The sequence below is a fragment of the Trachemys scripta genome, chromosome 10 (assembly GCF_013100865.1).
Source record: "Trachemys scripta elegans isolate TJP31775 chromosome 10, CAS_Tse_1.0, whole genome shotgun sequence".
NCBI classification, from domain to species: domain Eukaryota; kingdom Metazoa; phylum Chordata; order Testudines; family Emydidae; genus Trachemys; species Trachemys scripta.
Genome location: NC_048307.1, coordinates 55914792 through 55936055, shown reverse-complemented (window position 1 = coordinate 55936055; position 21264 = coordinate 55914792). Strand labels below are relative to the sequence as shown.

Genomic DNA, 21264 nt, shown 5'->3' with positions numbered 1-21264 from the left:
GTTTAAAATACTGAAAGCAATTAAACTGGCCAATGTATTTCTAAAAATTAGAAGTCAGACTCTTTCTGGCAACAGTTATGTGTTGGATTTTGTACCCAAGAAAAGCTGTAGTAGTTTGTGTAACATCAGTGGAATGTGGATCCAGAAACATTTAAAAAAACATTTTTAGTCCTCAAATATATCTCTGGATACAGTTTTCTTCTTTGTTTTTAAAGTGTGTGTTTGGGTTAAGAGAAAGAGTTACATGCTGAGTGAATTGTACAAAGCTAATTAAGATTATATCAAATAGATAACAATTGACAGCATTTATTATCAAATCTGCTAAAAATATTTGCAATCCTGTCATCTGTATCACCAAGATAAGAAGTGACGTTCTGCTGTGTGTCTTTTCACAGGATCTGTTGTTCAGCGTGTGTGCTCTCAATATCATCTCCACAATTGTCTGTGCTTTGGCAACTGCAATGTGCTGCATGCAGATGGTTTCTTCTGATGTCTTACAAATGGTGAGTGCATTTTAATGATAGTTATATTCTCTCTATCAATATGTCTGTATGTTATATGCAGATATATTTACATGTATTATTTATAATTTATACATGGGGGGGTATAAAGTCAATGATGGTTGATATGGTATAAAAGTTTTGTCTGGAAGAGAGATTTTGAAACTGCTAAGACGTGACCATTAACTTAACAAGTAACAAGTTCAGTTTTCAGCTATCACACTGTTCTGGCAGATCTAGGCAGCTATCCATTAGTGTCTCAGCTGTAGTAGAGGGCATATACAAAAAGCAGCAACAGCTGTATATTCAGTCATGCACTTTGGTATGCTGCACAGAGTCAGGAGGAAGGACTGGCACAACTAGTTACACAGGCATAGTTTAAAAGTCCCATTTAAGCTGGAAAAAATAACAATGAGTTTGAACTGATTACAGAAATGCAACCATGTGCCAGTGTAGGCCTCTGGCTGGTGCAAAATACCATTAGCTGCCATTTTACTGCATTTAATCATGTGACATATGGATACAAAACACCTTTACAGTCAAATGTGCCAGCAACTGGTTACAAACTTGGTCAAAAATTTTTGTGTGTATGGAGCCTTAAGTAATTAGTGGGGGAGAGCGGGCCGGTGGTGGTGGGATATACATCTCTACCCCTATATAACGTGACGTGATATAACACAAATTCGGATATAACGCAGTAAAGCAGTGCTCCGGGGGGGGGGGGGGGGGGGATTGCGTACTCCGGTGGATCAAAGCAAGTTCGATATAACGCGGTAAGATATTTTGGCTCCCGAGGACAGCGTTATATCGAGGTAGAGGTGTATTTATTAGTAGGTTCAATGCAGTCATGGCTCCAAAAGTGCATGATAAATGCAGTTTCTCATTGGTGCATAACATAAGTTGTGCATATATGTATGTGTGTGTTTATAAATAGACATGCAGTGCTTGTTCCATAATCCTTCTTTCGTGTCATGAACAGCATTGAGAAAGAGTTCTCTCATTTCAGCTCATGAGATAGTGTGTGTAAAATATTAATCAAAAGAAGATTTTTATCATATGGTGTATTTTGTACAGAATCATAGGTCTGTTTTTTTCCTTTTCTGTAAATGATCTCAGCTGCAAGATGCCTGTTAACTAAAGGTCCTGATCACAAAGGAGTTTTCTCACCTTTCAGTAATGAAAGGGAGAATAACTGATGCTCAGACCTGATAAGATCAGTCTGTCTAGCGTAACAATAATGTCATGCACCCAGGAGTGTAGTCATGAATATTCAGAGAAATTTAACTCATGATTGTTTTATGTCATTTAGCAGCACATTTCTCTGGAACAAAAACATACAGATGACAATGTTCCCACTGGAATATTAAAGTGCTCGGTTGCTCTTCTTTTCCCGATGGCCATGATTAGCCTGAAGATTATTCATTTCCCTACTCTCTGAACCACAATCAATACTTTTTCTTTCTGATCCCCTTTTCTGAAAAGCATGTACAAAAAAGATAGGAACTTGAAAATGTATTTATATTTCTCCCCCTTTTCCCACTTTCCTTTTCTCTTGTTCTTTGTTCTCTCTGATTCTCCATTTTGAGTCTCTTTCCTCACCTTCTGTTCTGCACCTTGTTTCTGTTTTCTCTTCCCTTATTTTTATCTTCCAATTCTACATGTTTTAGCTATCCCATATTTCTTTCTTCTCGTGGCCTTAGACATCCTTCTTCTATTTTTCTTGCTTTCAGAGACAAGAGGTCCTGAAGAGCCTATCTTTCCTCTCCTCAAGGTATCCATATTTTTTCATATTTATCCCCAATATTTTTCCCTTTCTTCCTTTCCTTCAGCTTTCTGGGGCCAGATCCTCAGCTAATGTAAATCAGCCTAGCTACACTGAAGTCACACTTTCTTACATTAGCTGAACATCTGGCCCAGAGTTTTCTTTGCTTTTCACTGTCCTAACCCCAATGGTCCTGTTCACAGAAAAACTTTTAACCAAGTTTGTTTCTCCTTTTTCCTCTGTAGGCTCCCCAGTCTGATTCACTTCCTTGCTTACAAGTTCATGTTCCCTGTTTCTGCTTCTTCTTCCTCCTCTCTAAAGCACAACACATCCCTGTTGCCATCTTGTGACAGGAGGGTTTCACCTTGGCATGTTAAGATAGTAACATGGGGAAATGCTTGCAGTTGTAGATTAAAATGATTTAAAACATATTTCACTCAGTGCTCTGTAGAATAGTTAAATCCTCCTCCTATGCCAATAGAATACTACACCTCTACCTCGATATAACGCTGTCCTCGGGAGCCAAAAAATCATACCACGTTATAGGTAAAACCGCGTTATATCGAACTTGCTTTGATTCTCCGGAGTGCGCAGCTTCCCCCCCCTTCCCCGGAGCACTGCTTTACCGCGTTATATCCAAATTCGTGTTATATTGGGTCGCGTTATATCGGGATAGAGGTGTACTTCATTACCATCCATAATCAGGCTGCAGGGAACAATCCTGCACTGATGTAAACTACACATAATAAACTATATGGTCCAATGTGTCTCTTCTGTCTATGATTTTCTATTCTGCATTAGTGTGTTCCTTGCCCCAAAAGTTAGCCAGATGGAAAGAACTTCTTATTTATTATCAGAACTCCATAGTGGGCTTTGGATAACAGCTGTTGATAATGATGGTGGCTTTTTTTATCACGTTATATAATTCTGTTGTAGTATCCAATTTTCCCTGTGGATGATGTAATTCCCATATGCTATAGGTGTTCTATTGCTTAGCAACACAGAGCAACACAGAACTTAACAAATCTGCAGCTATGCTTCATGAATCTTCTTTCTTTATGGCTTGTGCATATGATAGTTATCCAGATTCACATGTTGAAACTCATTACATTTTATTGCATATAGACATTTACATTATGTATATTTGATGCACTGATCTTGGATGAGTTGTCCAGAAATGCTACGTATTTGTACCAACCTTTAGGGTAAATTTGCCTGTGAATTTGAAGATCCTTAGTTGTTAAAAAAACAAACCTGTACTTTCAAGCCTTAAGGAAAATCTATTAGTTCTAGTTTTCTGCTAACAGCTCCCTCCTTGGAATCACAAGTCTAAAACCCATAGATTTTTGAATCACAATAAACAGTTCTGCCATCTGTACCTAAAGGTATAAAACTGAACTGGCAGCTCCACAGGAATTCATCAATTTGAGCATAAATAAATGTGTTTCCAGTTGTCCTCACAGAGACATCTTTTTTTTTTTTTTTTTTTTACTGTCTAGACAAGGAAACTGATCCCAAATAATTCTAAACTCAATTAACTACTTTGAGCATAAAGTTTAAGCTTTTTATTTGTTCCCATATGTATTGCAAGAATAAGCAGGTGAAGTCAAAGACCTTGACGAAATGCATGGGTGATTACACTTGCCTATATTATTCATCGCTTGGAGTCTAACAGTACCACCTTCTTGATATTTTTTTTCTAATCCAGTATTGCTTAATGCAAGCTAGGCTCTCCTTGCTTTTTATGTATGCTCTTTTTAAATGTCACTTTTTTCATAGCCCTCATTTAATTTTACATTTGCTTATGATAGTCTCATAATTGATTTTGGGTGGTGTTCAACCACCTGTCTGTACAGTGCTGTTACTTACTTGTAAGCAATGTTTAAACTGTATATTTTAAATTACATTTAGAGCTCTGTTTTTAGCATTATCCCCCAAAACCCTTTTAAAATAATCCTCTCTCCAAATTCAAATTTCTTAGGGAAAGATTTTGATACTCTTTGTCATCTAAAGTAGTACCTTGCTCCGCAGGAAGCTGCATATAAATCTTTAGGGCAGAGATCATCCTAAACCCAGGGTTGTGAGTTCAATCCTTGAGTGGACCATTTAGGGAACTGGGGTAAAAATCTGCCTGGGGATTGGTCCTGCTTTGAGCAGGGGGTTGGACTAGATGACCTCCTGAGGTCCCTTCCAACCCTGATATTCTATTCCATTCCCTTATTTGTGGTACAGAGGTTAATAGAGTGAGGCCCAGTTCCTGATTGGGACCTCTTGATGCTAGCAAAATTCAAATAGTAAATAATAATAATAATCAAGGAATAAATGTACCAGAACCTTGGCCTTTGATTAGGATTAACCCCACCTTTTTTTTTAATTCTAAAATTCTGCACATGGCCACCTTCAACATGACCTTGTCTGTTTGATGCTATATCACTGACTCAGTTTTCAATGCTATGTGTTGGATTCCAAACAAAAAGGCTTTCAACTGTGTACTAGTAGTAGCTTCACCACCACCAAAACAAAGGAGCTGCTTGAGATCCTGAGCTGTAAGTAAATTGTTCAAAAATTAGCATAGCTTTCAAAAGAGGCAGCATGATGAAACATGCATGGGAGATGCAACTGATGATGCATGTGAACTTGTTTGATGTAGGAATGCATTAGATTTTTTAGCGCCATGGAAAATATTAATATTAGATATTTATTAATATCTAATAAATAGAGCTATGCGGGAAATGGTTTTCCCATCCCACCAAAAAAATCTGAGATTCCAAAAAGTGTCCCATTTTATTTTGGGGTGAAATTTCCCTGAAAAATGAGACGCACGCTGTAAAATAGCCAATTGCCTAGTGGTTAAGGCACTTACATGGGACTGGGGAGACCAAAATTCAAGTCCCTGCTCTGGCTATATAGCCCTAACCACCAGAATACAGTGTCATTCTCCCTGGCTCAGTGAATGCTTACTAAGGTGGGCCACTCTGCTAGAAGAGATTGAGAGAGCCACTAGTTTGGTGATTAGGGCACTTGTGGGGTGTGGCAGACGCTCAAGTCAATTCTGTTAATTAGGGACTTGAACCTGGATCCAACATCGATGGTGCCTGCCCTCCCCACTGGAATATTGGCTATTCTGGGGTGGGTGTCTCTCTCATTTGAACCAGAAATTCCATCCTGGACCTGAGAAATCTTTCTAGATGAAAGTTTAGTCAAATCTGATATATTTCTGCAAACAAGTGCCCACGAACAGTTCTTGTTTAAACGAAACAGCATTTTCAGATTAAAGTTTTTCATCAGAAAATTCCCAATCAGATCTACTTTTAAATAAAATTGTCTATTTAGTAGTAATGAGCCAAAATCTGCTGTCTGACTCATGATCATAAGGCAAGCAAAGACAGGCCCAGTATTTTTAACCCAAGAAATCCAGTATATTTCTGTTATTTCACTTGATTTTTTGAACTTAATAAAACCTACAAATAAGTTTGCCTAATTATAATATGTCGTGTTGCTTGATTTATTATCTGACAGCTTAATTAAAATAAATGCACTAGAACAATATCTACCCCTTACATTTTCAAAGCAGTTTACAAGGATTTACCTCCACAGCTCCCGTTGAAGTCCGTAGACACATGTAGTTAACATCCTGCACAGCACTCTTGGTAGTATATGTACAGCATATGTTCTGTAGTGCTTTATATCTCAAATATACACATGGGTGGCGGGGTGTCTCACACTTCATAGTTTCTGTAGGCCAGGTTTGTTGCACATACCACATCAGTGGCTCCTTGCATTCCTTCATCATCCCTGCTAGCTTCCATTCCCGTCTGTTTTAGCAACTCCCTGCAACTCCTCCTGCCAGATATTCTGAGAGTCTCCCAATCCAGAGTCCCCATTCTCCCCCACCATGGCAGAGTTTCTGTGTGTGTCCCCATTCCCCGATTTTCCTCTCTGCCTCCATTCCCCCAGTCTGCCCACAGGACAGTGGCTTTGTGTACCATCTTGCCCTTCCCTCCCAATACCAGGGTCCTCAATCTCCTGCCACTAGGGTTCTATATGCCTCCCATGCCTCATGTTCCCCATTCTACCCCCATTGCCAGGGGCTCCATCTGTCCCCATTCCCCACTTCCCCACCTTCCCCCTCATGGGAGGGGCTCTCTGTTCACGCCCATTCCTCCCAACCCAGGATTCCCCAATTTCCCCCCAATAGGGATTCTTTGTGTGTCCCCCCTTACCCTTTTCCCCTCATACCAGGGCCCTCCATTCTTCCCTTAAGCCAGAAGCTATCTGTTCCCCCATTTCCTTCTCCCCCCTGTGACAGGTTTCAGGGGACCTGGGACAGTGAGTTGCCTTGTTACCCCCTGCTTTCAGAGTGAGGGAGTCTTGCAGATTATCAGCTCCCTAACACCACCAGCCTTTCAGTTGCTCAAGCAGTTTCCTCTGGACTATGCCAGCCCTAACTTCAGGTTAACAATAGGGGCACCCCAATCCCCGAGTCCCTTTGAATCATTCCCCTGTGATATCCAGCCCCAGAAACTGGCTACTCATAGAAATTCCAGATCCTCTGCTCCCGAAGGGGCAGTGTACCCCAGTTTACTAGCTTTACTTCAAGCCACACAGCACTTGTGAGCACTTTAAAATAAATTTATTTAAGAAAAACTAAAGATTTAACTAGAAACAAGAGAGAATGGTGGGAACAAATGGCTGTAATACAAAACAAAAGCACAAAATGGGAACCGGGTCACAAAATGGGAACCTGGATCAACAGTTTTTAATAGTTACTGTACCTATCTAATGGAGTAGGTTTTCCTCACAAAGTTCAGCCTATTGCAGAGTTGGATGGTTTCCCAAGAACCAGGGTCCAAACATTCATGAAAACATCCTTGCTCCACAAAGATTTTTCCCAGTGAATGGATCCAGAATGCATCCCTCTCTTCTGTCTTATACTGAAATCAGCATTTTGTTTCCTTTTTTTTAAACGTTCGTGTGGTTTTGATTGTTTGCAGTTGCCTTTGGTGGTTTCCCATTCAAAGTCTTGGTATTGCACAAGGCTAAACAATTGGACCTTCCATCACCAGCTAAACAAAGCAGGGTGACAATTCACCATTATCCGAGTGTGCCATCTTGAAGTCACATCTTCACAGCAGGGTCACCCATGCTCCCTATCAGGCCAGGATTCTGTTTCTCCCCATTCCTGTTCTCCATATCCTCCCCACCAGACCAGGGGCTCTGTTCTCCTGATCGCATTCTCCTCCCCCATGCCAAGGGTTCTATGTATGTCTCCTTTCCCTCAATTCCTCCTTTCTTCCCCCTGAATTGGATGGGAGGAATGGACATCTGGTTTCCTCTCTCTCCCACCATGGAATACGCTTTGAGAAGGTAGGACATTAGAAGGGAGAAAGGAAGCCTACTTTTCTCCCCTTCTGGATGAGCATCCACCCCATGGCTCCCAGAAGGAGTGAAATTATTTCTACTCTGTGTGTTGGAGAGATAAGGCATTTAGGGGGTCAACATGTTAAACTCTAGTAGGAGGATGAGTAGGGTTATCGTTGTTCTGATAGCCGAAAATAGGTGCTATCAACAGATGACAATGACTTCATTTGTCCCTCATTTCCCTGCTTGCAATGCTCTGATTTTTCCCCAAAATCAATAGTCTATTCATTTCTAGAACATTCCCTTAAATTTTGAAATTGATCAGATGTGACATTCTGTCATTATTGCATTACATGAATACAGACAAACAGATTTATACCATTGAGTTGTGTGTAAGGCCTCACAAGCTCAGCCAATTAGATGTAATAAGTTATGATTTTATGCCTATTTAAATGTAAATTTTATATTTAATCAAGAGTTTATTTAAGGCATTTCAGGATACAGTTTACAGGGTATTTATTCACTTGTTACTTGGCTAAATTCTAACATGCTTCTGAAAAATTACCCCTTAAAATGTTGCCATATATTCTTGTATGAGTGTCTTCAAAGCCCCACTAACGTATCTCTCTGTTGGGATAATATTAAAGAACAACCTTGATTAATCAAATCTCATGATGGACATTTGGTAATCTAGGGAATTTTCAATGTAATAAATAGACATCAGAGGACATGACCCTATTGCATACTAGGGAACTCAAGTTAAATGAGGTTTAGATATTCAAGATTGAATTGTATACATTATTTGCTGTTGTCATGATTGTCACACTCCATGTTAATAAGTTAACATCGTAGGAGTTTTTTAAAACCTCCCAAATCTCTCTCAGCCTCCTTGCTTGGCAGGTGTTCCACTCAGAACTTGCACCCATCAGTCTCTTATCACTTATTAGCTATGATTTTGTAAAAATAATTGTTGCTTGTGTAACTAATAAAGGAATAAAAGTACTATTAAGAGCCAGCGATAGAACAAACAGACCTTTGGTGAGAGTGCCACATGCAACTCTGCTAATGGTATTAATTTCTCACCCACCGATCTGTTGAGAAGATTGGCTAGTATTTTTAGTACGTATGTTGTAATTTTATATTCCCCTTTTCTTTACTTTTCTACTGACATAACAGTAATTTTGGGTTTGGGATTTTGTTGCCAGGGGCCAGGTTTTGCTTACTGTATACCATTGAACAAACAAAAATAGCATTTACTAATTACAAACTAAATTAAAAGAAAATGTATTAACTTTCTGTGTGTGACACACTGTTTCCCAGACCTGAAGAAAAGATCTGTATAAGCTCAAAAGCTTGGATCTCTCACCAACAGTAGTCGGTCCAATAAAGATATTACCTTACCCACCTTGTCTCTCTAACTTTTTGTTTAATAATTGCCCCTATTTTCTATTCTCTAGTATATTTATATAGAATCTTTTAAAGGGATAAGGCCTTGCAGAGTGTGTCTCAACTGGTCCTTTTTGGGTGGGGAAATAGTGAGCCAAATTTAGGTGGCGGTTCTTGGATTGTGCTGTTAAAATCCAATTCTGTTTAACAAGAAAAATGCTCACAGAAGGAGAGAGACAAGAATAGCAAAAGATAAGAAAATGCAGCTTTTGTTTCTGATGCTTGCAGTTAAGGAACAGGCACAGCATATGGCACAAGATCAAATTAGCCGCTCTGGAACTCCAGTTTTACTCTCTGGGCTTGGAAGAATATTTTTCTAGGTTGCTCAGTTTGCATATTGGCACATTCCCCCTCCCCTTTCTATCCCTTCTATTCCATGCACCAAAACATTAAAAATTCTGTGCACAATATTTTAAAATTGTGCATATTTTATTTGTCACAATATAATTCAGTTTCAATTATTTTGGTAATTTATTTCAAAATACCTGTCAGCAAGTAGGTTTGTAACAATACAGACAACAAAAAAGATTCAGGAAATAGATTCCTTACTCGGCATATTAATACAAAACTTTGAGTAATAATTCATTTAAACTACAATACAGAGACATATTTCCCACACCCTTCAGAAGCAGTGCAAAGGCTTGTGCGAGTCAGAGGTAATGGAGGAGCTGAGGGAGAGGGAAGTAATTGCTGGGAAGAAGCCCAGGAGTGAACCTGGAGGATTGTTGGGTGTGGGTGGAAGAAGTATGGAATAGGGTTTTGGGGGGAGGGGAGATTGTTAGGGAGTTGGGGAACCTCCCTCATGCAGACCCTGGCTGACCACTAGCCTCTCTTATTCAGTCAGACATATCTGCCCCTGTCCCCATACGTCTCTGCACCCTCATCAGCCACCCCTTTCCCACCTGTGCCCCCAACTAACCATTCTGAACTCCAGTCTGTAACACACACACCCCAGCAGCCTCATGTGCCCCACTTGTCTGTCCCCCACATATCCCATGCCTCCTCACCTGGCCCCACAAGCAGGGCGCTGTGAGGAACACGTCCTCTTCTCTTCCCTATCCGCAGCTGGCTGCTCCCATCCTGGAACGTCTACTCTCTGTTCTGGCACCACAGCAGTCCCCGGTGGGTGAAAGGCACAACTGTAGGGCCTCTCCAGCAGAATGTATTTTCTAGGGTTACCATATTTCAACAATCAAAAAAGAGGACGGGAGGAGCCCCGCCCCCGTCCTGTCCTAGCCCCGCCCCTGCCCCTTCCACTCCCTCCCACTTCCTGCCCCCTCAGAATCCCCAACCCTCCCCCCCACTCCTTGTCCCCTGACTGCCCCCCAGGACTCCACCCCCTCCCTAAGCCTCCCTGCCTCTTGTCCCCTGACTGCCTCCTCCTGAGACCTTCCCCACATCCTAACTGGCCCCCTAGGATCCTACCCCCTACCTGTCCCCTGACTGCCCCAACCCTTATCCACACCCACATCCCCTGACAGCCCCCCCCCCAGAACTCCTGACCCATCTAAACCCCTCTGCTCCCTGTCCCCTGACTGCCCCCTCATGGGACCCCTGCTCCTAACTGCCCTCCAGAACCCCACCCCCTACCTAAGCCTCCCTGTGCCTTGTCCCCTAACTGCCCCCTCCTGAGACCCCCCCACCTGTACCCTGACTGCTCAAAACCTTACACCCCCAACCCCCAGACAGCCCCCCCCCTGAACTCCTGACCCATCCAACCCTCCCCCCTGCTCCCTGTCTCTTGATTACCCCCCCCCCAGAACCTCCCTGCCGCTTCTCTGGCCCCCTGCCCCCTTACTGTGCTGCTCGACAGCGGGGGAGGGCAGCAGGGTCGGAGCTCCAGACGGCGAAGGGCCGGCGATCTGTGAGTGCAGGGAGGGGGGGTGTCAAGTTTCAGGAGGGAGGAGGGGGGAAGTGCAGCTCTGACTCTGGCTGTTGGAGCACCGGCTGCTTTGTAAGCCGTGCGCACGCTCTGCAGGGGAGGGGGGGAGGAGGGGAAGTCCGGACATTGACAAATTCCCCCCCGGACGCTATTTTTAACCCGAAAAAGCCGGACATGTCCGGGGGAATCCGGACGAATGGTAACCCTATATTTTCTGCAGGGGGGCATGAATTCTGCACATACACAGCGGCACAGAATTCCCCCCAGGAGTATCTTTCAAATCATGTTCAGGCTGCTAGGAACAATTTTCAGCATGCCAATCTGGTCACAGCAAAGGACTGCTAAGTTAAATATATTCTGGTTGATGAAACTGGACTCATTAGCTTCAAAGCAAAAAGACAAAGATAGGAAAGGTATTGGCGTAATGAAGAAAGGATAGATATTGACAAAGAGGAAGTGGAAGGAACATTAGGTTTGTGACTCAAGGACACAGCCATGGAGATGGTTCCCTCTTCTTGTCTGGTCTGGTTAGAACAGGAGAAACAGATCAGGGGGGAAAAATCTCCACTGGTGTGATAGTAAATCCCTGAATACTTGTGTGGTGGTTTTGGTATGATGGTGATATGGTGGGTGGTGTGCTGACTCTGGATGATGTGAAGGTGATGATGTTTCACGCTTCCTGCCATACTTATCCCAGAAAAGAAACATTCATTGGATCTGGCAACTTTCCCCTGGCAAATTTGACCAGTGAAGATAGGTTTCCAGTGGTCCAGGTTATAGACACTTACTTTTGTCTTGAAAACATTTGGGTCTGTTGTTAAAACACTTGTCACCTCACTGGAAATTGTAAAAAAAAAAAACCTACTCAACTGTTCTTTGGGTTCAAGACAAACTTATTTTAAAGTACTCCTTAGACTCTACTCTGTGTGTCCTTTCAACAGTAATTTTACATAACATGGTTATAGGTTAAAATTACATTTGGCCACCACTTTCACCACTGTGGCCAATTTAAGACTGTATCCTGGGCTAGGGGTCATCACAGTAGCTAATGCTTTTCTATGTAAAACCACCTCTTGCACAGAGATGCTAATTAAGTCAAATTATATGAAAATTCTGTAATTTGAAGAAATGTCCATTAATGATCAGGCTGTCAGTACCAAAGATATTTTATTTGAATCTTAAGGCACCTTTAAATTCACATCTTGATTAATGAATGGCTACTGCATTAATTCATGCCATTAACTTCTAAAATTTAGTTTCCAGATTTAGGCAAAATAACATTGGAAATTGATTGTAACCATGCCAAAGCATTAATTGCATCCACTCCAGACTTTCTTCAACTCCTAGAACATTGATACATTATAACTCATAAAACCAGTGTTATCCATCATTGTGTATTCACCCTTTATCACCATCACTGTTATTAACAGTTTATCATGTTACTTATACGGTATCTGAAACAATCCCTTATTGTGTAAGGGAAATAAGTTAATGAGGAGACACAAACTGTAGCATTTAATTACTGTTGTCATCAGCCATTATAATTCAGTGTGTGTCTTGTGAGGTTAACTGAACAGACTCTTTGTGTTACTTAATTGAATATAGCAAATTGCTTAACGAATTTTTATCATGCTCTTGCATTCAACTTTTATGTAGTACAGTCATACCACCCTAGGCTGTGATCTTGAACATGCTGCTGCAGTCAATAGCATAGGAGCACATTAAATAGGAGGTCTGTAAGGAAAACAGTACTCTTCAGGAACCATTGTCTGTTTTATATGAAGGTTCTATTATTTAATGTGAGCTTAACAATAAACTGTGTGTGTGTGTGTGTGTGTGTGTGTGTGTGTGTGTGTGTGTGTGTGAGAAATATATAGGGCCACTTTCTGATATCAATTAAAGTGGTGAAAAATCCAGATTAGTTCCTTCCAGTGGGCTTCTTTGGATTTACACCATTGTAAAAGAAAGCAGAATTTTCCTCCCTCAGGAGAAACTAGAACTTACATTGGGTTGGAATAGGCAATTTAAAGTGCCAGATAAAGAAAGTTTTATATTCTGAAACCTTTCTACTCACTTGTATTTTCAATGGCATGAGTTTCCTATTAGTGTCCATGGCAAATTTTATCAGTTGGATGTGTAAAGTTTTCTATGGTGGAAGATTTCTAGGCATGTGCATAGAAAGCTGTAAGTGTTGGTTGTAAAAAGTGGGATAACTAGTGTCCTCTTCTGAAGAGATCTAACATCAAGAAATCAGTCCACATAGAAATGAAGTTTGTTGATAGTGTGGTGGGATAAAAGTCATGTTCCTTTTGTCAACACCAAATCTGTCCTCTTGATTATTAGAAACTGTATAGTATGCCCTTAATGCTGTTAGTCAGTTCAATGCCTAGGCTTTTAACCCCACTGTCCTGGCCAAATTCTAATTTCAGTAGCTACATTATACTTACCTGAATTTCCAGTCTCCTTTTACTGAATGAAGTGTTCTTTCTCACTGGACTGCTGTGTAGTGTTGCTGGACGTTGTTAAACATTACTGTATTTTGCCTTATAGGTAGCAGTGCTGAGGCAGTGGGCAAAGTAATTCCGCTATATAGCATATATAGGTTGCATAATTATTTAGAGACTTTTGTAAAGTGCTTTGGCATCTGTTGGATGAATGATCACTGTTTACTCTTAGAAACACAAGAAAAATAAGTGTTCTCTTTTAGAAAGAACAAAAACAGGTCAGAAAGAAATTAGAATTTTCTTTTTCTAGTCTTTTACTTTTAAAGCCCAAAATAAACTCAATTTATATTTAACTATATAAAAAGAATAATTTTGCCACTGTAAAACAACTATTCTATTTTAGTGTCACCTCTTCATTTAGCTAGTGCTGCTATTATATTATTTAAGCACCTGCTGTGGGCCTATAGTGTATTTTTAGTGCTACATTACTAAGATTAAGAAAATCTTCCACTTTAATTGTATGTACTGCACAAACCCTCTCTAGTAGTATAAATCCACTAAAGCTGTCACGGCAGTTACTAACCTTTTGTAGAGGTTACAGTTTTCAGAAAGGTATCTAATTAAACATTTATGGAACATCGATGAACTTGTGACTTTGTGCATTGAGGCCTAATGCTAGTCAATTTCTTAAGCATGTAAGATAAAGGAAAGGTTAACTACTGTATGGGCTAGTATTTACAATGCTGGATTTCCACACTATAACCATAAATTGTAAATACTAAGCCAATAGAGTTTTTAAATGTCAAAATTTTGCCTTCTGATATAGGAAGAAGGAGGTGTCTAAGCAAAGATGGCATTGTTACTTTGTGCATCAGAAGGCTATAGTATAGTGTTTTTGTAGTTCTTTGGTATGTTGTATTGGGTGAAAGTATCTTCAACGTGATAGTCTTGTAATTACGCAACTCTTTAAATATCTCTGAGTCCTACTTCACAATAATGATTATTATATCTCTAAAGCACCTCAGGAAAGAATGTTTCATTATGACTGAACCTGACGTGTGTTGTTATGACTGATTAGCAGTTTTCCACTATTGTTATGAAAAAACAGTCATCTGTTCATTAAGATGGCTTAATGTCACCAGCCAGAGTTGGTTATAAGATCAATTTCAAATCCTTCCCTCAATTAGGACAGAGTAAAATTGCCAGCTGAAAACTGAAGCCGTTACCTTTAGGATTAGAGAGTCCTCCATCCTTGTCAGTTAATTCCATTAATAGTTTTGAAGTTGAAGTTAGTTAAAAATTAGTCCCTTTGCAGATTTGAAAATAGTCTCAGTTTTGGTTACTTCAAAATAGAAAGGTTTATACATTTAAGCCCAGATCCTGCAAACACCTGATTCATGCATGTTTTTTTTTTTTCATTATTATCAGTATCTCTTGTTCTCTTCTGTGGAGTTTCTTTAGCAGAGATTGAGTCTTTCCCTGGTATATAGAATCTTGTACCTAAAGTATTATATTTGACTCATGAAATATGTCCTGGGAAGAAATGCTTATTTGTAATTTTTTTCTAAGACTTAATACAAATAAATATTAAATCTTACTCAGCATAACTAACGTCTCATATATTCCCATCACAGCTGCTGCCACAATTACCCTGGCTCAGTGGTTCTCAACCCGCAGGCCACTTGCGGCCCAATTAGCACACAGCTGCGGCCCAGCTATGTGCTAAAAAAAATTCAGAGTTTGCCGCATCTCATTCCTGGTCCCAGCAGGAGCAGGGCCAGCTGAGGAGGAGATGTGTCACAGAGCCCTGCTGGAGCGCTCCCTGCCAGTAGGGAAGGCAAAGCAGCCCCTTGTGGCAGTGGAGGAGCTCAGCTAGCTGCTTCCTCCCTCCCTCCCCGTGCTGCACAGACATGTAGAGTTGCCAGATGTCCGGTTTTCGACGGGAAAGCGTGGTCAAAAAGGCAACCTGACAATGTCCATCAGACCTACTGACCCAATGCCAAAAGTTTGGTTGCCGCAGGCAGGGGGATGCACAGGGTCATCAACCACACAAGCCATTGGCATAGTGTGGGGGACATTGCCTCTCCCCGCCCCCCCCCCCCCCCCACCCCCCTCCCGATTTCTGCGAGCGCCGAGCAGGGCTTGCTCTGCTCAGCCTGCTGGGGGGAGGGAGGTTCTGTCCTTCCCATGCTGCGCCGGCTCACTCGGCCCCTTTGCTTGACTGAGGCTGGCCGCTCCAGGATGTTGCCTCTTGGTTCTAGTGTCTGTCATCATCCTCTTCTATGTGTTCTGGGTCCAGTTTCTGTACAGTGGTGAGTGCCCGTGGGAGGGCAGAGCAAGGAGGTGGGTTAGGGAGAGGAGGGGGATAGAGGGATGGGGCAAGAGGAAGAGAGGAGGATGACTGAGAGTGCTGCCACCCGGGGGAGCGCTGCCTTTTCACTTCTGGGTGTCTCGGCCAGAAGCATCCAGAGAAATGGGGAGGAGGCACGTGCCCCCGCACTAGCCACAGCCTCGTGTCGCCTCCAGGGGGATGAGCATGCTGCAGGCTGCAGCGCGCTCTGGGCTTTGTGCAGCAGACAGGGCCTGCCTGCCTGCCCATCCCATGCTGGCCATGTCCAGACACGGAGCTCACAGCCAGAGCAGGAGGCTGCCCTGTAAGTCCGGTCTCTAGAGGGAGAGCTGGTGCAGGGTGGAAATTTGTCCCATGGGCAGCTTCCCAGCTAGTGATCCCCTTGGCTCAGCGGGTGAAATCACCCCCGGCCCCTAGGGTGACCAAATCACCAAAGACAAATATCGGGACGCGGGGGTGGGGGGGTGTGACGTGGTGGGGGGGGCGTGGCGGGGGGCGGGGCCAAAAAAAAAAAAACCCTTCCTCCGCAAGCGCTGGAGGGAGGCCCGGGAGACTCAGGGGAAGCGCGGGGCCGGGGTGAGTAACAGTCCGGCCTGGCCGCGAGCAGGACTCAGTCGGGTGGTTGGGCGAGGAGGGGGGCGGCCCGCGGGGCCAGGCGGCGGCTGTTGTTGTCCCCCCAGCCAGCGGGACTCGGGAGCAGCCGCTGCTGCAGCTCCCACTGCCGCGGGGGAGGAAGCGGCCATGGCGCTCCGCGGCTGCGGCGCCCCCGAACCCCCCGAGCCGGGGCCTGCTGCGGGGACCCAGCAGCGCGCACGCTGGGTCCAGCCCCTGGCCGGTCGCGTCTGGGCTGCTGCCCAGCTGGTACTATCCCGCGGCGGCCCCGGAGTGGGGGCAGCGGGCCACAGCCCCCCCGTCCCACAGGGGAACGAACGGGGCTGGGCGGCCGATGCCTCCGCCCCGGGGCCGCCGCGGGATAGCACCAGCTGGGCAGCAGCCCAGACGCGACTGGCCAGGGGCTGGGCCCAGCGTGCGCGCTACTGGGTCCCCGCAGCAGGCCCCGGCTCGGGGGGTTCGGAGGCGCCGCAGCCGCGGAGCGCCATGGCCGCTTCCTCCCCCGCGGCAGTGGGAGCTGCAGCAGCGGCTGCTCCCGATTCCCGCTGCCCGGGGGGACAACAACAGCCGCCGCCTGGCCCCGCGGGCCATCCCCCTCCTCGCCCTACCACCCAACTGAGTCCTGCCTGCTCAGGGCCAGGCCGGACTGTTACTCACCCCGGCCCCGCGCTTCCCCTGCGTCTCCCGGGCCTCCCTCCAGCGCTTGCAGAGGGGGGAGGAAGGGTGAGCCCGGGGAAGAGGCGGGGATTCGGGGAGGGAGCCAATCGGGGGAGGAGGGGGCGGAGTCGGGGCGGGGGGGGGGGGGGGCGAGTACTTCCGGTCTCTAGGCTCCGGGGCATTTCCTTGTTTGTCCGGTTGTCCCGACCGCATGTCGGTCGGGACGCGGGACAAACAAGGAAATATCGGGACGGTCCCGATAAAATCGGGACGTCTGGTCACCCTACCGGCCCCTGACTGTCTGGGAGCAGGAGTGGAGGGACATGTGCCCAATTGGGCAGTCACAGTAGGCACGGTGGGGAGGAGCCCTCACACACACACACCCCCAAGCAATCTCTGTTACAGGGCTCTAATGCCATCCTCAGCAGTGACCCTCTCTGGCCTGGACAGTGCCCCAGTGTTGAGCCCCACGTAGGGCTGAGTGCATGCTCCTGGTACCCCCTGCACTGAGTGGTGCCTGGAGCAGCCCCCTCCAACCCAGCTGCATTACCTCCATAGTCACTACCACCAGACAGAGGTCAGTGTCCACACACTCATGCCCAGCAGGACTCTGCCCCCGCCTCAGACGAGGTGAGAGGCACCAAGGGCAGAGCTGCTGTGTGCCACACGCCACGCATGCTGCCCCCTGCATTTACAGACCAGCAGCTCAGACGAAGATACAGCTGACACTGCAGCTGTTTTGTGGGCCCAGCTCAGGCAAGGCTTAAAGTGAGCAGAATCACAAGGGGTCACAGTCCTGGCAAAAAAGAATTAAAAATGGAGTCGGGTCACTGAGGGGTACCCTTTAAGCGCTGCCCTCCAAGTGCATGAACATTTATTTCATCTGGGATTATCATAGACGCCCCCGCAACATACACACATGCTTTTTCCACTTTTAAGCACTAAGCTCAGGGATTCACAATTATCTTGCAGTGATCAACAGCCCAGGACAATACCAACTATTGTACAGAAACCGGTTAATTCAACCGCCCCATAACCCCCAAGTATTATATATCATGGGCACTGGTACTGTCTGTCTCCCACAACTCTCCCACACTAGCGCTCTCTCTCTCACACACACGCACACTTCCTGTCTGTTTCACACAACTTTCACCTACATACACTTGCTCATTCTCATACACATGCAAAGCCACTGAGCCACATCTTATAGTCCAATGTGTTAACAGAAAAAACCCTTTATTTCAATCAATAGATTGGGCTAGTTTTTAAATGACTTTCAGTGATGTTAAGTGTTGTACAGGTATTATATATAGTGTGGCTGCAGCCCACCCAACACATAGAGAGCTGTATAAGCCAGCCATAATGGTAAATAGGTTGAGAACCACAGTGGCCTGGCTGCACATGGGTAATTGATCAAAGTCCTGCTTTTCAAAAATAAGTGCTTAAAATTAGGGTCCTAAATCCATATCCATAAACTAAATCCATTGGGAGGCATTGTGGTGTAATGGATAGGGTACGGGACTAGAAACCAGGAGACCTGGATTTTATTCTGGCTGTGCCAATGACCTGCTGTGTGACTTTGGGCAAGTTACTTATTAGTCTGCATCTCTGTTTTCCCTCCTACCCTTTGTAGGGTTGCCAACTTTCTACTCACACAGAACCAAACACTCTTGTTCCACTCCTCCTCCGAGGTCCCGCCCTCACTCACTACATCTCCCCTCCCTTGTTGTTCGCTCTCCTCACCCTCATTCAGTCACTCATTTTCACCGGGCTGGCTCAGGGGATTGGGTTGAGGGAGGGGGTGAGGGTTCCAGCTGGGAGTGCAGGCTCCGGGATGGGACCACAAATGAGAAGTTCAGGGTGTGGAAGAGGGCTCCAGGCTGACACAGTGGGTTGAGATGCAAGAGAGGGTGAGGGCTCCAGCTGGGGGGTGCAGGCTCTGGGGTGGAGCCAGGGATGAGGAGTTTGGGGTGAGGAGGGGGCTCTAGGCTGAGGCAGGGGGTTAGGGTGTGGGAGTGGGTACGGGCTGTGGGGTGGGGCTGAGAGGTTTGGGGTGTAGGAGAGTGCTCTGGGCTGCGGCTGAGGGGTTCAGATGGCAAGAGGGGGATCAGGGCTGGGGTTGAGGTGCAGGAGGGAGTGCAGGCTCCAGGCGGCGCTTACCTCAGGCAGCTCCCAGAAGCAGAGGCATGTCCCCCGTCCGCCTCCTACATGGAGGCGTGGCCAAGCAGCTCTGTGCGCCACCCCATCCGCAGACGCCGCCTCTGCAGCTCCCTTTGTCTGTGGTTTCCGACCAATGGGAGCCGCAGAGCCCCCTGGCTGCCCCTACATGTAGGAGCCGGAGTGGGGACATGCTGCTGCTTCCAGGAGCTGTGCAAAGCCATGGCAGGCAGGGAGCCTGCGTTAACCCTGCTGCACTGCCAACCGGACTTTCAGTGGCCCAGTCAGCAGTGCTGACCAGAGCCGCCAGGGTCACTTTGCAACCGGGTGTTCCGGTCAAAAAACAGACACCTCAACCCTAACCCTTTGCCTTGTCTATTTAGATTGCAAGTTCTTTGGGCCAGGGGCTATGACCGAATTTTTCAAGACCATAGTTAGCCTCCTAAGTGTGGGTTTTCAAGTGTGCATAAATGACTTAGGAGCTTTTGAAAATACCACCTTTGGGTATTTAAACATTGATTTAAGAGTGTAACGTTAGAGTCTGTTCTTGAAAATTTTGGTCTGTCTCTTACTATGTGTTTGGTGTATAGCACAATGGACCCTGATCCCACTTGTGACCTCTGTGCTACCGTAATATAAATAGTAATCATCTTTATGCACCTTCTGACTTCAGAAAATGCTGAACACTCAGCAGTTCCTATTGACCAGTGGGAGTGGTGCCTGAATATGGATTTAGGATCTAGGATTTAGGATTTGATGGTCCTATTTTAGGAAATTTGGAGCCAGATGTCAGATTACACATCTGGCAATTCACATTCATTGACTATTTTGCACACACATAGTTTCTTAGTTTATAAGCTCTTTATAGTATGAGCCATCCTTGAGGGTTTGGCAAGTGCCTAACACACAGTGAGCACTCCCATAAATAAACAACAAATAATACTTTCACGTGCTAGTTAGTAAAACAACTGAATGCACATTTTTGTGCCACATTATTGTACAGCCCTAATTTTGAAAATGAGGGCCTATAATTTTGGTAGGCTTCAGCTTTACTTCTGATATGGATGATCACTTTTCTTATTACTGGTTTGTCAGCATTCCACTCAAGAGGAAAGAATTAAGTATGACAATATGTTGCTGCTGCCCAAAATGCAGAAACATCTGTTGTAGTTATGAAGTGAGCACACAAATTCACTGGGATTAGCTATGGCATCATTAGCAGATGTCACCAGTTGTGGAATTAGATAAACTAACACTGTAAGTGCTCCCTTTCACCACCAGGGCAAAAGATGTTAAGATTTTCTAAAAGTGCAAATGTGTTCAGAGTCCGTTTGCCGTGAAGGATGAGAAATCTACGTTTCCAATGTCCAAGCATTAGAAACCAGCAAAGACCTTTGCAAATTTACGACCTGCGGCAATAGGCATTATGTTGTCATTTTCCAGTGCAGAGCATGACTCTTTGTGGGATTAATGGATACTTTTTACTTTTCATTTTCAGTCCTCTAGGACTACAGGGACAATGTTAAGAGGATAACAATCAGGTTGCAAAACTCATTTTCCTTTAAAGTTTGTTTCTTATTGACACTCCTAATCTCCTTATTCTTCTATCAATTTCTTTCAAAAATTGGTCATTGCAGTGATGGTTTGGGGAAAGGGGTTACTTAGATTTGACAGACTTTGAGTGGATTCAAAGAAAAACAGCTCTGCTTCAAATTACATTACAACAATGACAATTTTTGGAGTAAAAGCTGACACAGGAGCAGAAGTTTAATATTCATCAATTCAATAAATTACCAGAACAGAGGCTAAAGACTATGGATGTTTTACTGTTAAAACAAACATTTCTCTGTTCCTCAGGTGTTTTGATTTCTTTTGTTTTCTCTTTTACATATTCTAGACACGGTAGCCAGGCATTTAAGAAACAACTATGCCTTTGTCTCACATCATCTATAAACATTTCCGTTATCAGACTATCCTATACCCTGCTAGTTTATTAGAATATGCTAGCTCACTCTTCTTCCAAAATTCTGCATTACACCATGCTGTTAGATGGTGTGAGCACAATTATGTGATAGGACAAGGCTTTTTATCTG

General features: G+C 44.5%; 2 protein-coding genes across 2 annotated transcripts in view; one reads left to right on the top strand and one right to left on the bottom strand.

Moving 5' to 3' along the window:
* The window catches only part of APBA2 (amyloid beta precursor protein binding family A member 2), a 322283-nt gene that overhangs the window by 5098 nt on the left and 295921 nt on the right, over window positions 1-21264 (bottom strand). The window lies entirely within an intron of this gene.
* FAM189A1 (family with sequence similarity 189 member A1) overlaps window positions 1-21264 on the top strand; it is a 440241-nt gene that overhangs the window by 381508 nt on the left and 37469 nt on the right. The window contains exon 5 of the mRNA XM_034784922.1: window positions 396-503. Coding sequence (XP_034640813.1) covers window positions 396-503 — 108 coding nt within the window. The remainder of the gene's footprint in view (window positions 1-395; window positions 504-21264) is intronic.